Here is a 12,141-nt window from a genome sequence, read left to right as displayed (position 1 = left end):
GGAAGGTCCTCCGAGGGAGATGGCTTGGTGGCCGTCATCCATCTTCACTGTGTCCACCGGGTTGCCGGGCCTCACCAGCACCGGGCCAAGGTCTTCTTGCAAGGACCCCTGGAGTTTACATTTCCACATTTTGCCAAAGATGATGGCTGTGCTTGCCCTTCCTGGCCTCCACGTCTTCTGGCCCCTCCGTGTGGCAGCTGTTGTGGTCACCTTCCTACGCTTGAATTGTGCTTCTTCCATGCATGCCGTTGTTCCCGGGACACAAGGGGGCTGTCTTCAACACACCAGTGGATGCGCCGCACTCGGTTTTGTGTCAGGGCCGGGGAGGCTGATGGCACTTGGCTGGAGTGCCTCCAACACCCTCTTCTTGAGGTGCCACTTTCAGAGTTGGGCAAGGAAAGCTGTCTTTACTGGCAAGAGTCACCCAAGCAATTCTGCTTTTCCAGTCGGTCCACGGGAGCAAGGGTGCCCCTGAGCAAGAGCCTAAGGCCTCTGCCTTTGCTGCTGACCCCCTGCCCAACCAGCCCTCCCCCCCCCATACACACTTCTGGCATTGGCCCCACTGACATCTTTTTCTCACTGGTCCCTGAAGCTCCTTGGTGGCATCCAGGAGGCAGTTCAGCAGACCAATAATTCCAAATCCAGTTTTCTTTCCTGATCTGGCGTCTAAACTTTCTAAAGTTTAAGCTGAAGCCATTCCTTATAAAGCAGAGGGTTCCTTCCCCAGACACACCTCATGTTGCTGTGAAGGCCCCTTGGAGAAGGGAAAGCAGGAAGCCCTTTGGAGGCTGCAATTGGAGCTGCCCCTCCCGCCTGCACGGCAGACTGGGCCCTGTGGGGCCAGCTTGCCTGCCCTTGTGCCCCTCTCCCCACCTCCTGCTCCCTCTGCATCTTTGCCTCATTGATCCAATCTGTTGGAAAGTGTGATAAAAATGTACATACCTTGGAAAGAAGATATTATTTAAAGAGTAATATATACCTTAATTTATTTCTCACCTGTATTGCGCAAATGCACTTTGGAATCTGTATGTAGAGCCTGCAGCTTTCTGGGAGAGCCCCTCAGCCACTACGGGCCGCCCTGGTGTGGAGGGGCTGCCCAGGGCGTGCCAGATGTCTGCCCAGGGGCAGAGACCAACCAACTCCCCCCACCGGTAGTGTTCGATCAGCTACTTAAGTCAGAGCTGCAGGGGAAGCTGCCTTGTCCGCACTGGCACTTGGGGACATGTTCCTATTTTGGCTGAGACAGCAGCCCTCATGCCTTGGCCTTCGCAGCCTGGTTTCCAGCCGAGGGTTGGCACAGCCACTGTTGGCCTTGGAGGGCAGCTGCAGGGACAGGTTGCTTCTGCCACACCAAGTGGGCCGGCAGGCAGTGGGGCCAGATCTTCCCCATGTTGGTCGTGTGTGCACAGCTGGGCAGGGCCCCTCTGCTGGGAGCTGGTTGTCATTGTGTGTCCATGTGCAACAGTGATTTTACTGCATGAGTACAAGAAGTGGAGACGTTGGCATCTCCCTTTCTGCTGCAAATGAACCAACCAGCTCGGTTCTTGGGGCACAGCAGCCGGTCTCCTTTGCCGACAGGCACGGCGAGGAGGAATGCCCAAGGAAAGTAGTAGGGCTGGGATTTGCCAAGCAGACGGAAAGAGATGCCACCATGGAGGATTTGCCTGTGGTTGCCTAGAGGCCCAGAATGATGGGAAGAAAACCTAGAGCCACCACCCAGTGGAATCTCTGCGCCCCTGAAAATGGGGCAATGGGCCAACTGAGTTCTTCTCCAGCTGTGCGTCCTTTGGCTACTGTGTCACTTGGGCATTACTCGCTGCAGCCTAGCAAAAGAGGGAGTGGGTGCTATCAGATGTCCATTTAATCCTCCTCTGCATTTCGGCTGCTCTTCCCTATAGCCTGATAGGGGGAGAGAGACGGGAGCCACTTCCAGTGCACAGGATGGAAGTGGGAAAAATAAGGGAATGTGAAGTATTGTTCTTAAAATTGGGGGAAAAGACCCTGGACTGTGGTTCCAAATTCCAGACATCACGGTTGCAAAAATAAATCTCAACATGGATTTGATCTTGGAATAATGTTCTGTCTTCTCTTCCACATTCCCTGGGTGTGCTTGCGTGCGTGTGTGTTTGCACCCAGAGGTAGTGAATCCCCACCCCCCTCGGGCAGCTGCTTTGTGGCTGGCGTTTCCACCCACCCTCAGGGCGAGACCCTCCAGCTGAGCCAGGCCAGTGACATGCTGGCCTTGTCCAGCAAAGGAAGGCCGGGGGGGCTCTTGAGGTGCCTGTTGAAGGCAGACAGAAGGGAGGTTGCACTCACATTCTTTTATTGAAAGCTTTGTATTTTTTTCACACAATTCCCCCCCCCCTCCCCATAACAGTTTTCATTTTTTCCCCTCCATCATTAAAAAACAATTATTTACAAGCTTCATAGACTGAACATCTATTTACAGGGTAGGTTGGCTCCAGTTTCCCAAGCTGGAGACGCCCTGACCCGCAGCACCGGGGCTAGCTCTGCAGAGCCTTCTCCAGTGCCTGCATGCTCACCAGCTCCGTCTTGGCCACCTCGAAGAAGACCCTGCAAGCCAAGGCCGGAGGGGGTCAGCGGACAAGGGCAGAAGAAAAAGAGGGGCCAAGTGCTCCCGTTGCTTCCCCCAGGGGTAAAAAGGCAGGTTGAAGCAGGCGACCAGCTCCACCTTTCAAGTGCAGTCGGGGGTTGGGCGGCAATTGCTTATTGGATGCTTACACTTCCCCCCAATCTAGCCCTCCTGCACTGGGGTCCAGAACCTCTCCTCCCCCGCCCCACTCCCAGAGGAGAGAGGGCCCAGCCTGGCCCAGAGGAAGCACTCACCGGTGGGAGTATTTGTTGCGCACGGCCCTCAGCCGGTCATCCTGGCCACAAGTCAGCAGAAAATTGAGCCTCCTGACCAGAGGGAGAAGGTCTGGCACGTGGTAGCCACTGTAGTACTGCAGTGTTGGGCTCTGCCAAGACATAAGGGAGTGGCACTGGGGGGATTGGGGGGGGGCAGGGACGGGAGTGGCTGCACTTGCTCATGCAGAAGGGCTGCTTCACGCACAGGTGTGCAACTGACAGGTGACCTGGGCAGAGAACAGGAGGGGAACCGGCCCCAGGAAATGCTCCCCTTTCTCACCTGCCCAGTTGTGGCCCTGATCTTCCTTGCTTTCTGCTTCCTCCCCCCAGGAGTCCCCTGCCCATCTCTGCCACCACAAAGGGAAAGCGGCTCCCTTCCCTTCGGCTGGGCATGGCTCTGCCCGTTTCCTCCTCCCTGCACACACTTTTCCTTTGGTGACATGACGCCCACAGATCCAAGTGGGGAATCCTCACCCATCCACCGAGGTTCTTCATCTTGAGCGCCAGGAGGAGGCAGCTGGCAGCCAGGCGGGAAGCCCCCTCCTGCACAAAGGCGTAGTCCTGCAGGGTCAGCTCACAGATGAAACGGGCCAGGGTCAGGGTCTCCATTGTAGCCCGGGCACACTGGGAGGAACAGCCACTTGTGAAGGGCAGGGATGGGGCACTCAGCCAGCTGGCAAAGGGCAGCTTCTGATGCCCACAAGCAGATCTCTCACCCACTTTGCCACCCCCCCAGGCCCATCGTCCCCCACTGACCTTGGCAAACCGCCGGAGGAAGCGGTAGGCGATGGGGATATTGATGTCAAAGTGGAGGGTCTGCAGAATGCTCCTCTCCATGGCCAGCAGCTCCTCCCGCTGGTAGGCATCGTCGCAGATGTACAGGAAGTCATCCAAGCAGGGGGGACAGCGTTCCTGTGGAGAGGAAACTCAAGCAGAAGATCGGGAGCTGCCCCGGATCGTTTGGCCCCCTTCCCTGGGAGGAAAGCCCTGGCGCTGCCCCAGCCCATTTAATTCCTTCCTGGCTAGATTTTGGGGGGGAGGAGTGATTGGGGGTGCCCAGAGGTTGCACCCAGGGGGACAATGCTCTAAGCGATGCTTCCAGATGCTCTGTGGTTAGGACCCACTGAATGTCCAGAAAACATGAGAACCCCATTAAACATGCCCGCCCACCCCCATATCTGCACCTTCAGAGCATTCCCTCCACCATTTTAAGAGGCACTGAAAATAACTGTTGCAGCAAACAACAAAAGGCCCAGAGTAAATCTCTAGGACGGGGGTCAGCAACCCACAGCTCTGGAGCCACATGTGGCTCTTTCATCCCTCTGCTGTGGCTCCCTGTTGCTGGTCAGCTCCATAATTGATAGGGCTTTTGTTTAGGACAGGTAGAGGAAAAAGGATGCCACGCTAGGAGGAGACTCTTTGGGGGGGGGGAACAGACTTCCAATCGGCAGAAGAAAAAGGACGCCATGCTAGGAGGAGACTCTATGGTGGGGGAACCCGACTTCTGGTCGGCTCCAGAATTGAACGGGGGCTTCCGATTAGGACCTTTGTGGCTCTTGTTTTAAGGTTGCCGATCCCTGCTCTAGGATGTGGTAGAGCCAAAGCACATGCCAGTCATGGGGTGACTGGAGCCAACTCCCTGAGCAACCCCTCCCAAGATCCCCAATGCCTTTCCTGACCCCTGCTCGGGAGCGGGGGCTCACCTCAAACTTGGAGGCAATGAGGATGGCTGTGGAACCGATCAGCTGCAGCTTGTCCCTCATGGCCGACACTTGAACCAGGTAGTGATCCATCAGTTTGATTGCCAGGTAGAGGGTCTCGTGGGTGAGCTCAAAGTTCTCCTGTAGGTGCAAAACGGTGCTGATGGAGGGCAACGTGGACGGCCAAACGTCTCCTCCCTCCCAGGACCCCCTTTCAGGACATCGCAAGGGACCCTCAATCTCCACGGAAGCAGCTCAGGAAGGCTGGAAGGGACTCCCGCCAAGAGGGAGGTGGTAACACTCTCACCACATTCAGAGTATGAATATTCATAGACTGAAATAGATCAGCCAATGGGGACTGAATGGAGACATGATAACAAGGTTAGCCAAGGAATAGGCATAGCAACTAAGCCAGCCAATGGGAGCTGATTGCTGAATTGAAACTGAAACTGGAAAGAGCCTGGGCGTGGCTCTGTATTAAGCTCTGAGCTCTAAAGCTGCAAACAAGTCTGAACTAGTCTAGTCTGCCTCTCTGAACCGCTTACAATACTAGACAACACAGTATCAACAGTAGAGACCTTCAAATTTCTACGTTCTACCATATCTCACGACCTAAAATGGACACCCAACATCAAAAAGTCATCAAAAAAGCACAACAAAGAATGTTCTTTCTGCATCAACTCAGAAAGCTCAAACTGCCCAAGGAGCTGCTGATACAGTTCTACAAAGAATGATTGAGTCTGTCATCTGCACCTCCATAACTGTCTGGTTTGGCTCTGCAACCCAACAAGACAGACACAGACTTCAGAGGATAATTAGAACTGCAGAAAAAACAATGGCTACCAACCTGCCTTCCATGCAGGACCTGTATACTGCACGAGTCAAAAAAAGGGCTGTGAAAATATCCACAGACCCCTCGCATCCTGGACATAAACTGTTTCAACTCCTACCCTCAAAACGACGCTATAAAGCACTGCGCATCAGAACAACTAGACACAAGAACCATTTTTTCCTGAACCCCATCACTCTGCTAAACAAATAATTCCCTCAACACTGTCAAACTAGTTACTAAGTCTGCATTATTATTAATCTTCTCATCGTTCCTATCACCCATCTCCTCCCACTTATGACTGTATGACTGTAACCTTGTTGCTGGTATCCTTACGATTTATATTGACTGTTTCCCTACGACTATCATTAAGTGTTGTACCTTATGATTCTTGATGAATGTATCTTTTATTTTATGTACACTGAGAACATATATGCCAAGACAAATTCCTTGTGTGTCCAATCACACTTGGCCAATAAAAAATTCTATTCTATTCTATTCTGAACTGATCTGAAGAACCACTCTTGGTATTATTATATAGATAAAGAAGTTAATGAAACCTGCTGAATCAGTTTACCTGTGTGTGCTTTCTGGATTTGATTTCTGCAACAAACTCTGACAGATTATGGGCCCAGAGCAGACAGAAAGATTGAACTGTAATTAAGCTGAGTCTGCCTGTGTTTAAAAGAGAAACCAGGTAGAGAAAGGCCTGCAGGATGGCTGCTGTTGAATTTAAGGAGAGCTCTCTGCCTCGTTTGGGACAGAAGAATTATATTATCTGGGCTGCAAAGATGGAATGTTTCCTGAAGGCTCTGGGATATGGTTATTAATCCACAGCAGGCACCTTTAGCAGCTGCAGAGCAGAAGCAGCATGATAAAGCACTGGCTTATATCATCTTAAGTTTAGAAGATGAACAATTTCTCAACGTAGCTGATTTGAAACTGCAAAGGAGGCCTGGCTGAAATTTAAGAAGTGTGCATGTGAGAGTGTCAGCATGCAATATAGTTCAATTATCAAGACAATTATACAGAGCCTGTTTGCAACCAGGAGAATCTGTGGAACAGCATTTTTTACAAATGCAAACTTTGTTTGTGGAGTTAGAACAGCATGGATTGCAGTTTCCTGAATCTCAAAAGCTGCTGTTAAATGTTAAACAGTCTTGATGAAACTTAGGACATTGTTTCTGCAGTGTTTGAGTGCAAACCAGAGCAGGAATTGCGTTTGGAGGCTTTAAAAGCTTGTTTGATTGCTGAGGAGAACAAATGCCATTATAGAAAGAGCCATGAGGAGGAATTCCTGAGGTGGGGGCCCAAGGAGCAGAGAAAAAAAGACTGGATATCTCCAAAGAGAAATGTAGCAGTCCTGAAAAAGTAAAAAGTGAAAGTGAAAAGATGAATGAAAAATGTTAAATAAATGACTGTACATGTAAATGTGTTTGAGAAATAAAAATAAAAAACTTTGAAAAAAAATAAATGTAGCAGTAGAAGATATCAGATTACAGCCCAGCACCAAAGGCGGTGCTTCATTTGTGGTGAAAGAACACATTTAAAGGAGGAGTTTGCAAAGGAAAAGTTGTTTGCAAGGAAAATTGCAAGATGGACAGGTTGGTGTTGCAATAGCAGAGACAAATGGTTGATAGACAGTAGGGCAAGTCAAACAATTGTTAATAATTCTAAATTGTTTTACAGGATGGATTCAGCTGCTGGAGATGCAGTAGCCTTGGCAAATGGCCAGAAGGCTAAGATCATTGGAAGAGGCAGTGTGCAAATTCCATATCTGGAAAAGAGGTTTAATGATGTATTATGTGTGCCTGAAATGGAGCTTAATTTGCTGAGTGTCTCTAGTTTAGACAAGCAAGGATTTGAGGCCACATTTGCAAATGGGAAGTGTCTCATAAAGAGAAATGGAATGTATGTGCACAGGGCATAAAAGAGGATAATCTTTACATGTTGCAAGGACAAAGGGTTCAATGTGCCCAAACATTTGCAAATGAAACACCACATGATTCAACTGTTCATTTCTTGCACAGAAAGCTTGGCCATGTCAGCTTCAGAGTTTTGCAAAAGATGGAACAGTTTGGAGAAGGGTTAAATTTAAATAGATGTAAGGCATATTTGGATTGTGCAGTATGTAAAGCATCAAAGTCCAAAGCATTCCCAGTAAGTAAGTGAAGCACACGGCAGACCACAGGGCTCTAGAGCTGGTACATGCAGATTTGGTTGGGCCAATGCAAGCCAATTTGGGAGGAGCAAAGTATGCGCTGGTCATTGTAGATGACCACAGCAGGTTTGGGTTCTGCTATTTACTAAAGAGTAAAATAGAGATGCTACAGAAATTTCAGCAATGATTGGAAACCAAAAGATAATATGTGTGATAAGAATGGTCAAAGAGATTGTACATTTATGTGTTTTATAAGAAATAAAAATAAAAAATATTTATATAAAAAAATTAAGCAATGTGTAAGCTTCATGGAAAGAAGGTATAAACAACAGGTATGTCAGTTGCAAACTGACAAAGGTTAAGAATTCATGTCAACAAGTTTTCAACAGTGGTTGGGACAGTTAGGTATAAAACACAGACACACAAATCTGTATACAGCAGCTGAGAATGGTGTAGTTGAGAGACGGAATGGAGTCTTACACACCATGAAGGACTCACTGCTGGAGGATTCTGGTCTGAGCAGGTCATATTGGAGCGAAGCCATGTTGACAGCTAACTATTTCATTAATAGGCTGTGGAGTTCCTCTATTAATGATACTCCATATGCAGTGCTATATGGGAGAAAACCATCTCTGGCACATTTAAGGGTTTTTGGAAGCAGTGCGTGGGTACATATTGCAAAAGCAGTTAGAAGAAAGGGAGAACCAAAGACTAGGAAGCTCAGGTTTATGGCCTATGAGCCAGGTTCAAAAAACTATCGCTTTAGTGATGGGAGCAAAACAATAGTGATTTCCAGATCTGCTAGCTTTGCAGAGCAAAATTGGAACAGAATTGATGCAAATTTATGGAATGATCCACTTAGTGACAGTGATTTACTTAATGGTGGTGATCCGCTTAGTGATGGTAACTCGCTTAGTGATGGTGTCAGCGTTCAGGGAGGAGAAGCTGAAAAAGATATGAAGCAAGAGAGGGTTGAAGCACAGGAGCAGTCGATGCCAGGCAGGTCAGAGCGATGGAACAAGGGGATTCCACCTGACAGGTATTCTGCTAGTAAAGTAAAGGTGTGTAATGTATGTTATGAGCCAAGAAACTATAAGGAAGTATTGGAATTACTCAAAATGGAACAAATAAAATGAAAAGAAGCCATGGACAAGGAAATGAAATCCATGGATGAACATAAAGTGTTCACATCTATGGCTTTGCCACAGGATAGCAAAGCTGTAGGATGCAAATGGGTATACAAAAAGAAAGTACTACCTAATAGTGAGGTACAATATAAAGCAAGATTAGTGGCACAAAGTTTTTCACAGATGAAAAATGTGCACTATGATGAGGTATTCGTGCCAACTGTAAACTGTTTAAGTTTCCCGCCAAGACCCACCGCACTTTGCAAACTGCCTTTTTTATTTTATTTTGGATAAATAAACTTTTCTTACCGATCCAAGTTTTTTTGTGCAGAATCATTTCCAACATGTATTATTATGTATATAAAGAAGTGAATGAAACCTGCTGAATCAGTTTACCTGTGTGTGCTTTCTGGATTTGATTTCTGCAACAAACTCTGACAGGCACCCCTCCTACTAGCCACAACCGCACAACGGCCTTGCGCAAGGCTCACTTTGCCCATTGCCACCCAGCCCTCCTCCTGCAGGCTCTCTCTCTCTCTCACTCTCACCTGCACCTCCACCATCCAGTCCACCAGGATGGCCCGCATGTCCATGGTGATGTCCGGCTGGCTCTTCATGTAGTCTGGGAGCAGGAAACTCTTCTGAAAAAGGAGGGTGTTGCTGAGGGAGGGGAAGGAAAATCCCCAGGAAGCAGCACCAGAAGCCCCTCTGCTCAAGCTGGCTCGGAGGGCGAGAGGCCACAGTGAGCTTTCACGTCAACGTCTCCTGCTCCTCTCTTTTCTCCGGCCAGGACCAGTGGAACTGAGTCTGGAGCGGTAGAGGAAGGGGAGCCCTCCCCTGGCCACCGGCAGGCACCTCTCGCTCCTGCATGTACTCGAAGATGTCCTTGGCATATTCAGCATTGGCATAGGGGTCGTCCAGCTGCCCCTTGTCGATGTCCTCAGCTGGAGCCACCTGGATAAGAGAGATTTCTTTAAAGGTTGCCCTGCCTGGGGTGGGGAATGGGGGGACAGGACCCGCCTTGGCCCTAAACTGGAGGGAAGCCCTTGGCATGCAGCCCCTAGTACCCTGCCCTCCCCAAGCGTCCACTCCCCACCCCACCCCCATTTCCTGGGTCAGCCACAAGGCAAAGAGTGAGTCTCGGGCTGCCAATGTAGTCCCGGGGTCACTCAGGGATGACAGCATGAGCCCTGTGCCCGAGGTACCAGGACTATGGCCTGCAGGAGAGCCATGTGCCCCAGAGGCAGGCCCTGCCAGAGGGACCCACAAATGCACTGCTTCCCTACCAGTTCTGCTGGTGCTACCACCACTACCAGCGGGCCGACCTGCTCCTGTCTGAGGCCACTGTTGACCACATGGCTCAGCTTAGCTGGACTGTCCTCAGAGGATGCTTTGTCCAGGGACCTGGAAGAGGCAGCTGGGGTTAGAAATTGGGGCCGGTTGCAGGCAACATCCAGACTGGCAGGAATTGGAGAATCCCCGGCATTCCCATTTTCTTAGCCTTCAATTAACACCACACTGGAAACTTGCTGGCACAGCCAATCAAGTTCTGCCAAAGTTCAAGGTGAGAGCTTTGGGGTCGTGTCCAGACTGGCGAGAACAGAATGGCAGCTGTGCCAGCATGGCTTTTGTTCAAAGAGGGCACTGAAGTTGCCATCCTTGTACAAATGCACCTTGAAGACACCAGAGACCAAAGGATGCCATGGGGACATTGGCCCACCCGGGAAAGTCACATGGGCAGAAGAGGCAGCAGCATAGCCCTCACTTCTTCAGGTTGGTCTCATTGTTCTTGGCCACATTCAGCGCAGTGGATCCTTTGGAGGCCTTCTTGGGAATCATCTTCTCCGGCTCCTTCTTCCCCACAAAGCCCTGGGCCTTGTGAGCCTGTAAGGGGGAGACCAGAAGGAGCTGCTCAGCACCGCCCCAGACCCAGCGGGTGGTCGCTTGGAATTCATGTCCCAGAACTGGTGAGCCATCAAAGGCAGGGAAAGCTGGCAAGGGACAGCAGACCACAGGCAATGCACAAGAACCCATGCTTCTTACATTGGTGATATCGCCAAAGGCCGATCGCTTCCTGGGTGCCCCCTGGGGTGACGAGGGGGATCGTTTCACCTGAGAAATCTCCTCCTAGAATCAAAGAGGAACCGGGAGGCCACTCAGTGCAGTGCCTGGCTCTCCTCTGGGCGTACTCAGTCATCTGGGTAAGCACAGCTACCCGGCCTCTTCAGAGAAAATATGCCACCTGAGGCCAAAGGCAGATTTCCTCTCCACGGAGTGCCCCAGTTCCTTTTGCAGGGATTGAATTCGACCCGATACGTGCACTCAAGCAGGCACACACACGTGTGCGATTGGTGCACCTCTTGGCTGGGTGGACTCTAGCTCACCTTGTCCGCTTGCACATTTTCCACCCCTGCTCCTCGGCCGGATCGGACCTGCTTGCTACCCAAGCCCTTGGAGGATCGCGCAGGGGGCATCCTTCCAGCTGAGGGCCTCCCGTTTCAGGGCTGCAGAAGGGGAGAGAAACGGGCTGGGACAGGAAGCGCTGCTCCTCCTCCCCGCGAGCACCTCTGACAAGGAATTTCGCCCTCGCTTCTCCCGACGGGCTATTTCAGTGGGAGCTGGAAGCCCCGAGCCGGGGCAGACGACCTCCGGGCACCTCCTCTCGGTGGGCTAAGGGAGGAGATCCGGGACCCGGCCTGACCATCCGAGGCCCAGCCGCGTGGCGGTGGTCAGGGAGGTGAAGACGGAGGGCTCCCGCCGGCTGAAGGCGCCCCTTCTGGTCTCCCCAGCAAAACTCACCTGGAGCTGAAGCCGCTGCGAAAATTCGCCGCCGCCGCCGCCGCCGCCGCCGCCTCTCTCTTCTTCTTCTCCTCCTCCTCCTTTTTCTTCGCTGCACAAAATGCGGATTTGAAAATTGCTACATTTGTAAAGAGCGTACATCATTGGCCCCGCGGCAGCCAATCCCGGAGCGGGAGAGAATGCAGTTGCTAAGGGCGGGGCCTAAGGGTTTTTTAAAAAACGGAGCCTAGCAGCCAATGGGGAAGGGGAGGCCCATCTAGCTCTTGCCCTAAAGAGGCGGGGCCCCCAGGGAACGGAATAGTGGGATTGGCCGAGAAGGGGGCGGAAGGGCCCTGGCCTTAAAGGGCCAGGAGCCCCGAAAGACCCAGCGCCAAGCTCTGGGGTCTGGGAGCCCGCACCGGTCAGCGGAGGCGGCCAGGCCCGGCTCGGCTCGGCTCGGCTCGGCTCGGCTGCCTGGGAGGCGCTCGCGTCGTCCAGCAGCGGCTCCCTTCGGCCAGGGCAGACTGGGAACCAGCCTCTGCGCTCCGCCCGTTGGAGCCGCGGCTGCCCCTGGAAAGCCGCCGGCGCCCCGCGTCCCCCGCAGGAGTCGCGCGCCGGAGCCGACCGGGAGGAAGAGGAGGACGGTTCGCCCTGGCGGCAGCCCCCGCGCGGGGCGGC

The 12,141-nt window shown here is 51.6% G+C and overlaps 1 protein-coding gene across 1 annotated transcript; it reads right to left on the bottom strand.

Moving 5' to 3' along the window:
- Positions 1-2,399: 2,399 nt before the first annotated feature.
- Positions 2,400-11,913, bottom strand: CCNB3 (cyclin B3). The gene is made up of 13 exons (XM_070951938.1): positions 11,883-11,913; positions 11,485-11,575; positions 11,070-11,189; positions 10,729-10,812; positions 10,451-10,569; positions 9,972-10,089; positions 9,541-9,639; positions 9,234-9,326; positions 4,572-4,709; positions 3,625-3,780; positions 3,343-3,492; positions 2,848-2,978; positions 2,400-2,574 (listed from the first exon to the last, which is right to left on the bottom strand). The coding sequence occupies exons 3-13, from the start codon at positions 11,157-11,159 to the stop codon at positions 2,505-2,507; spliced, it is 1,248 nt and encodes a 415-aa protein (XP_070808039.1). The 5' UTR covers positions 11,160-11,189; positions 11,485-11,575; positions 11,883-11,913; the 3' UTR covers positions 2,400-2,504.
- Positions 11,914-12,141: the final 228 nt, after the last annotated feature.

This window comes from Pituophis catenifer, unplaced genomic scaffold (assembly GCF_029215685.1).
Source record: "Pituophis catenifer annectens isolate HBS135680 unplaced genomic scaffold, rPitCat1.0.hap2 SCAF_11, whole genome shotgun sequence".
Lineage (NCBI taxonomy): Eukaryota > Metazoa > Chordata > Lepidosauria > Squamata > Colubridae > Pituophis > Pituophis catenifer.
Note: the sequence above shows the minus strand (reverse complement) of the source record. Positions and strands in the feature narration are given on the sequence as shown.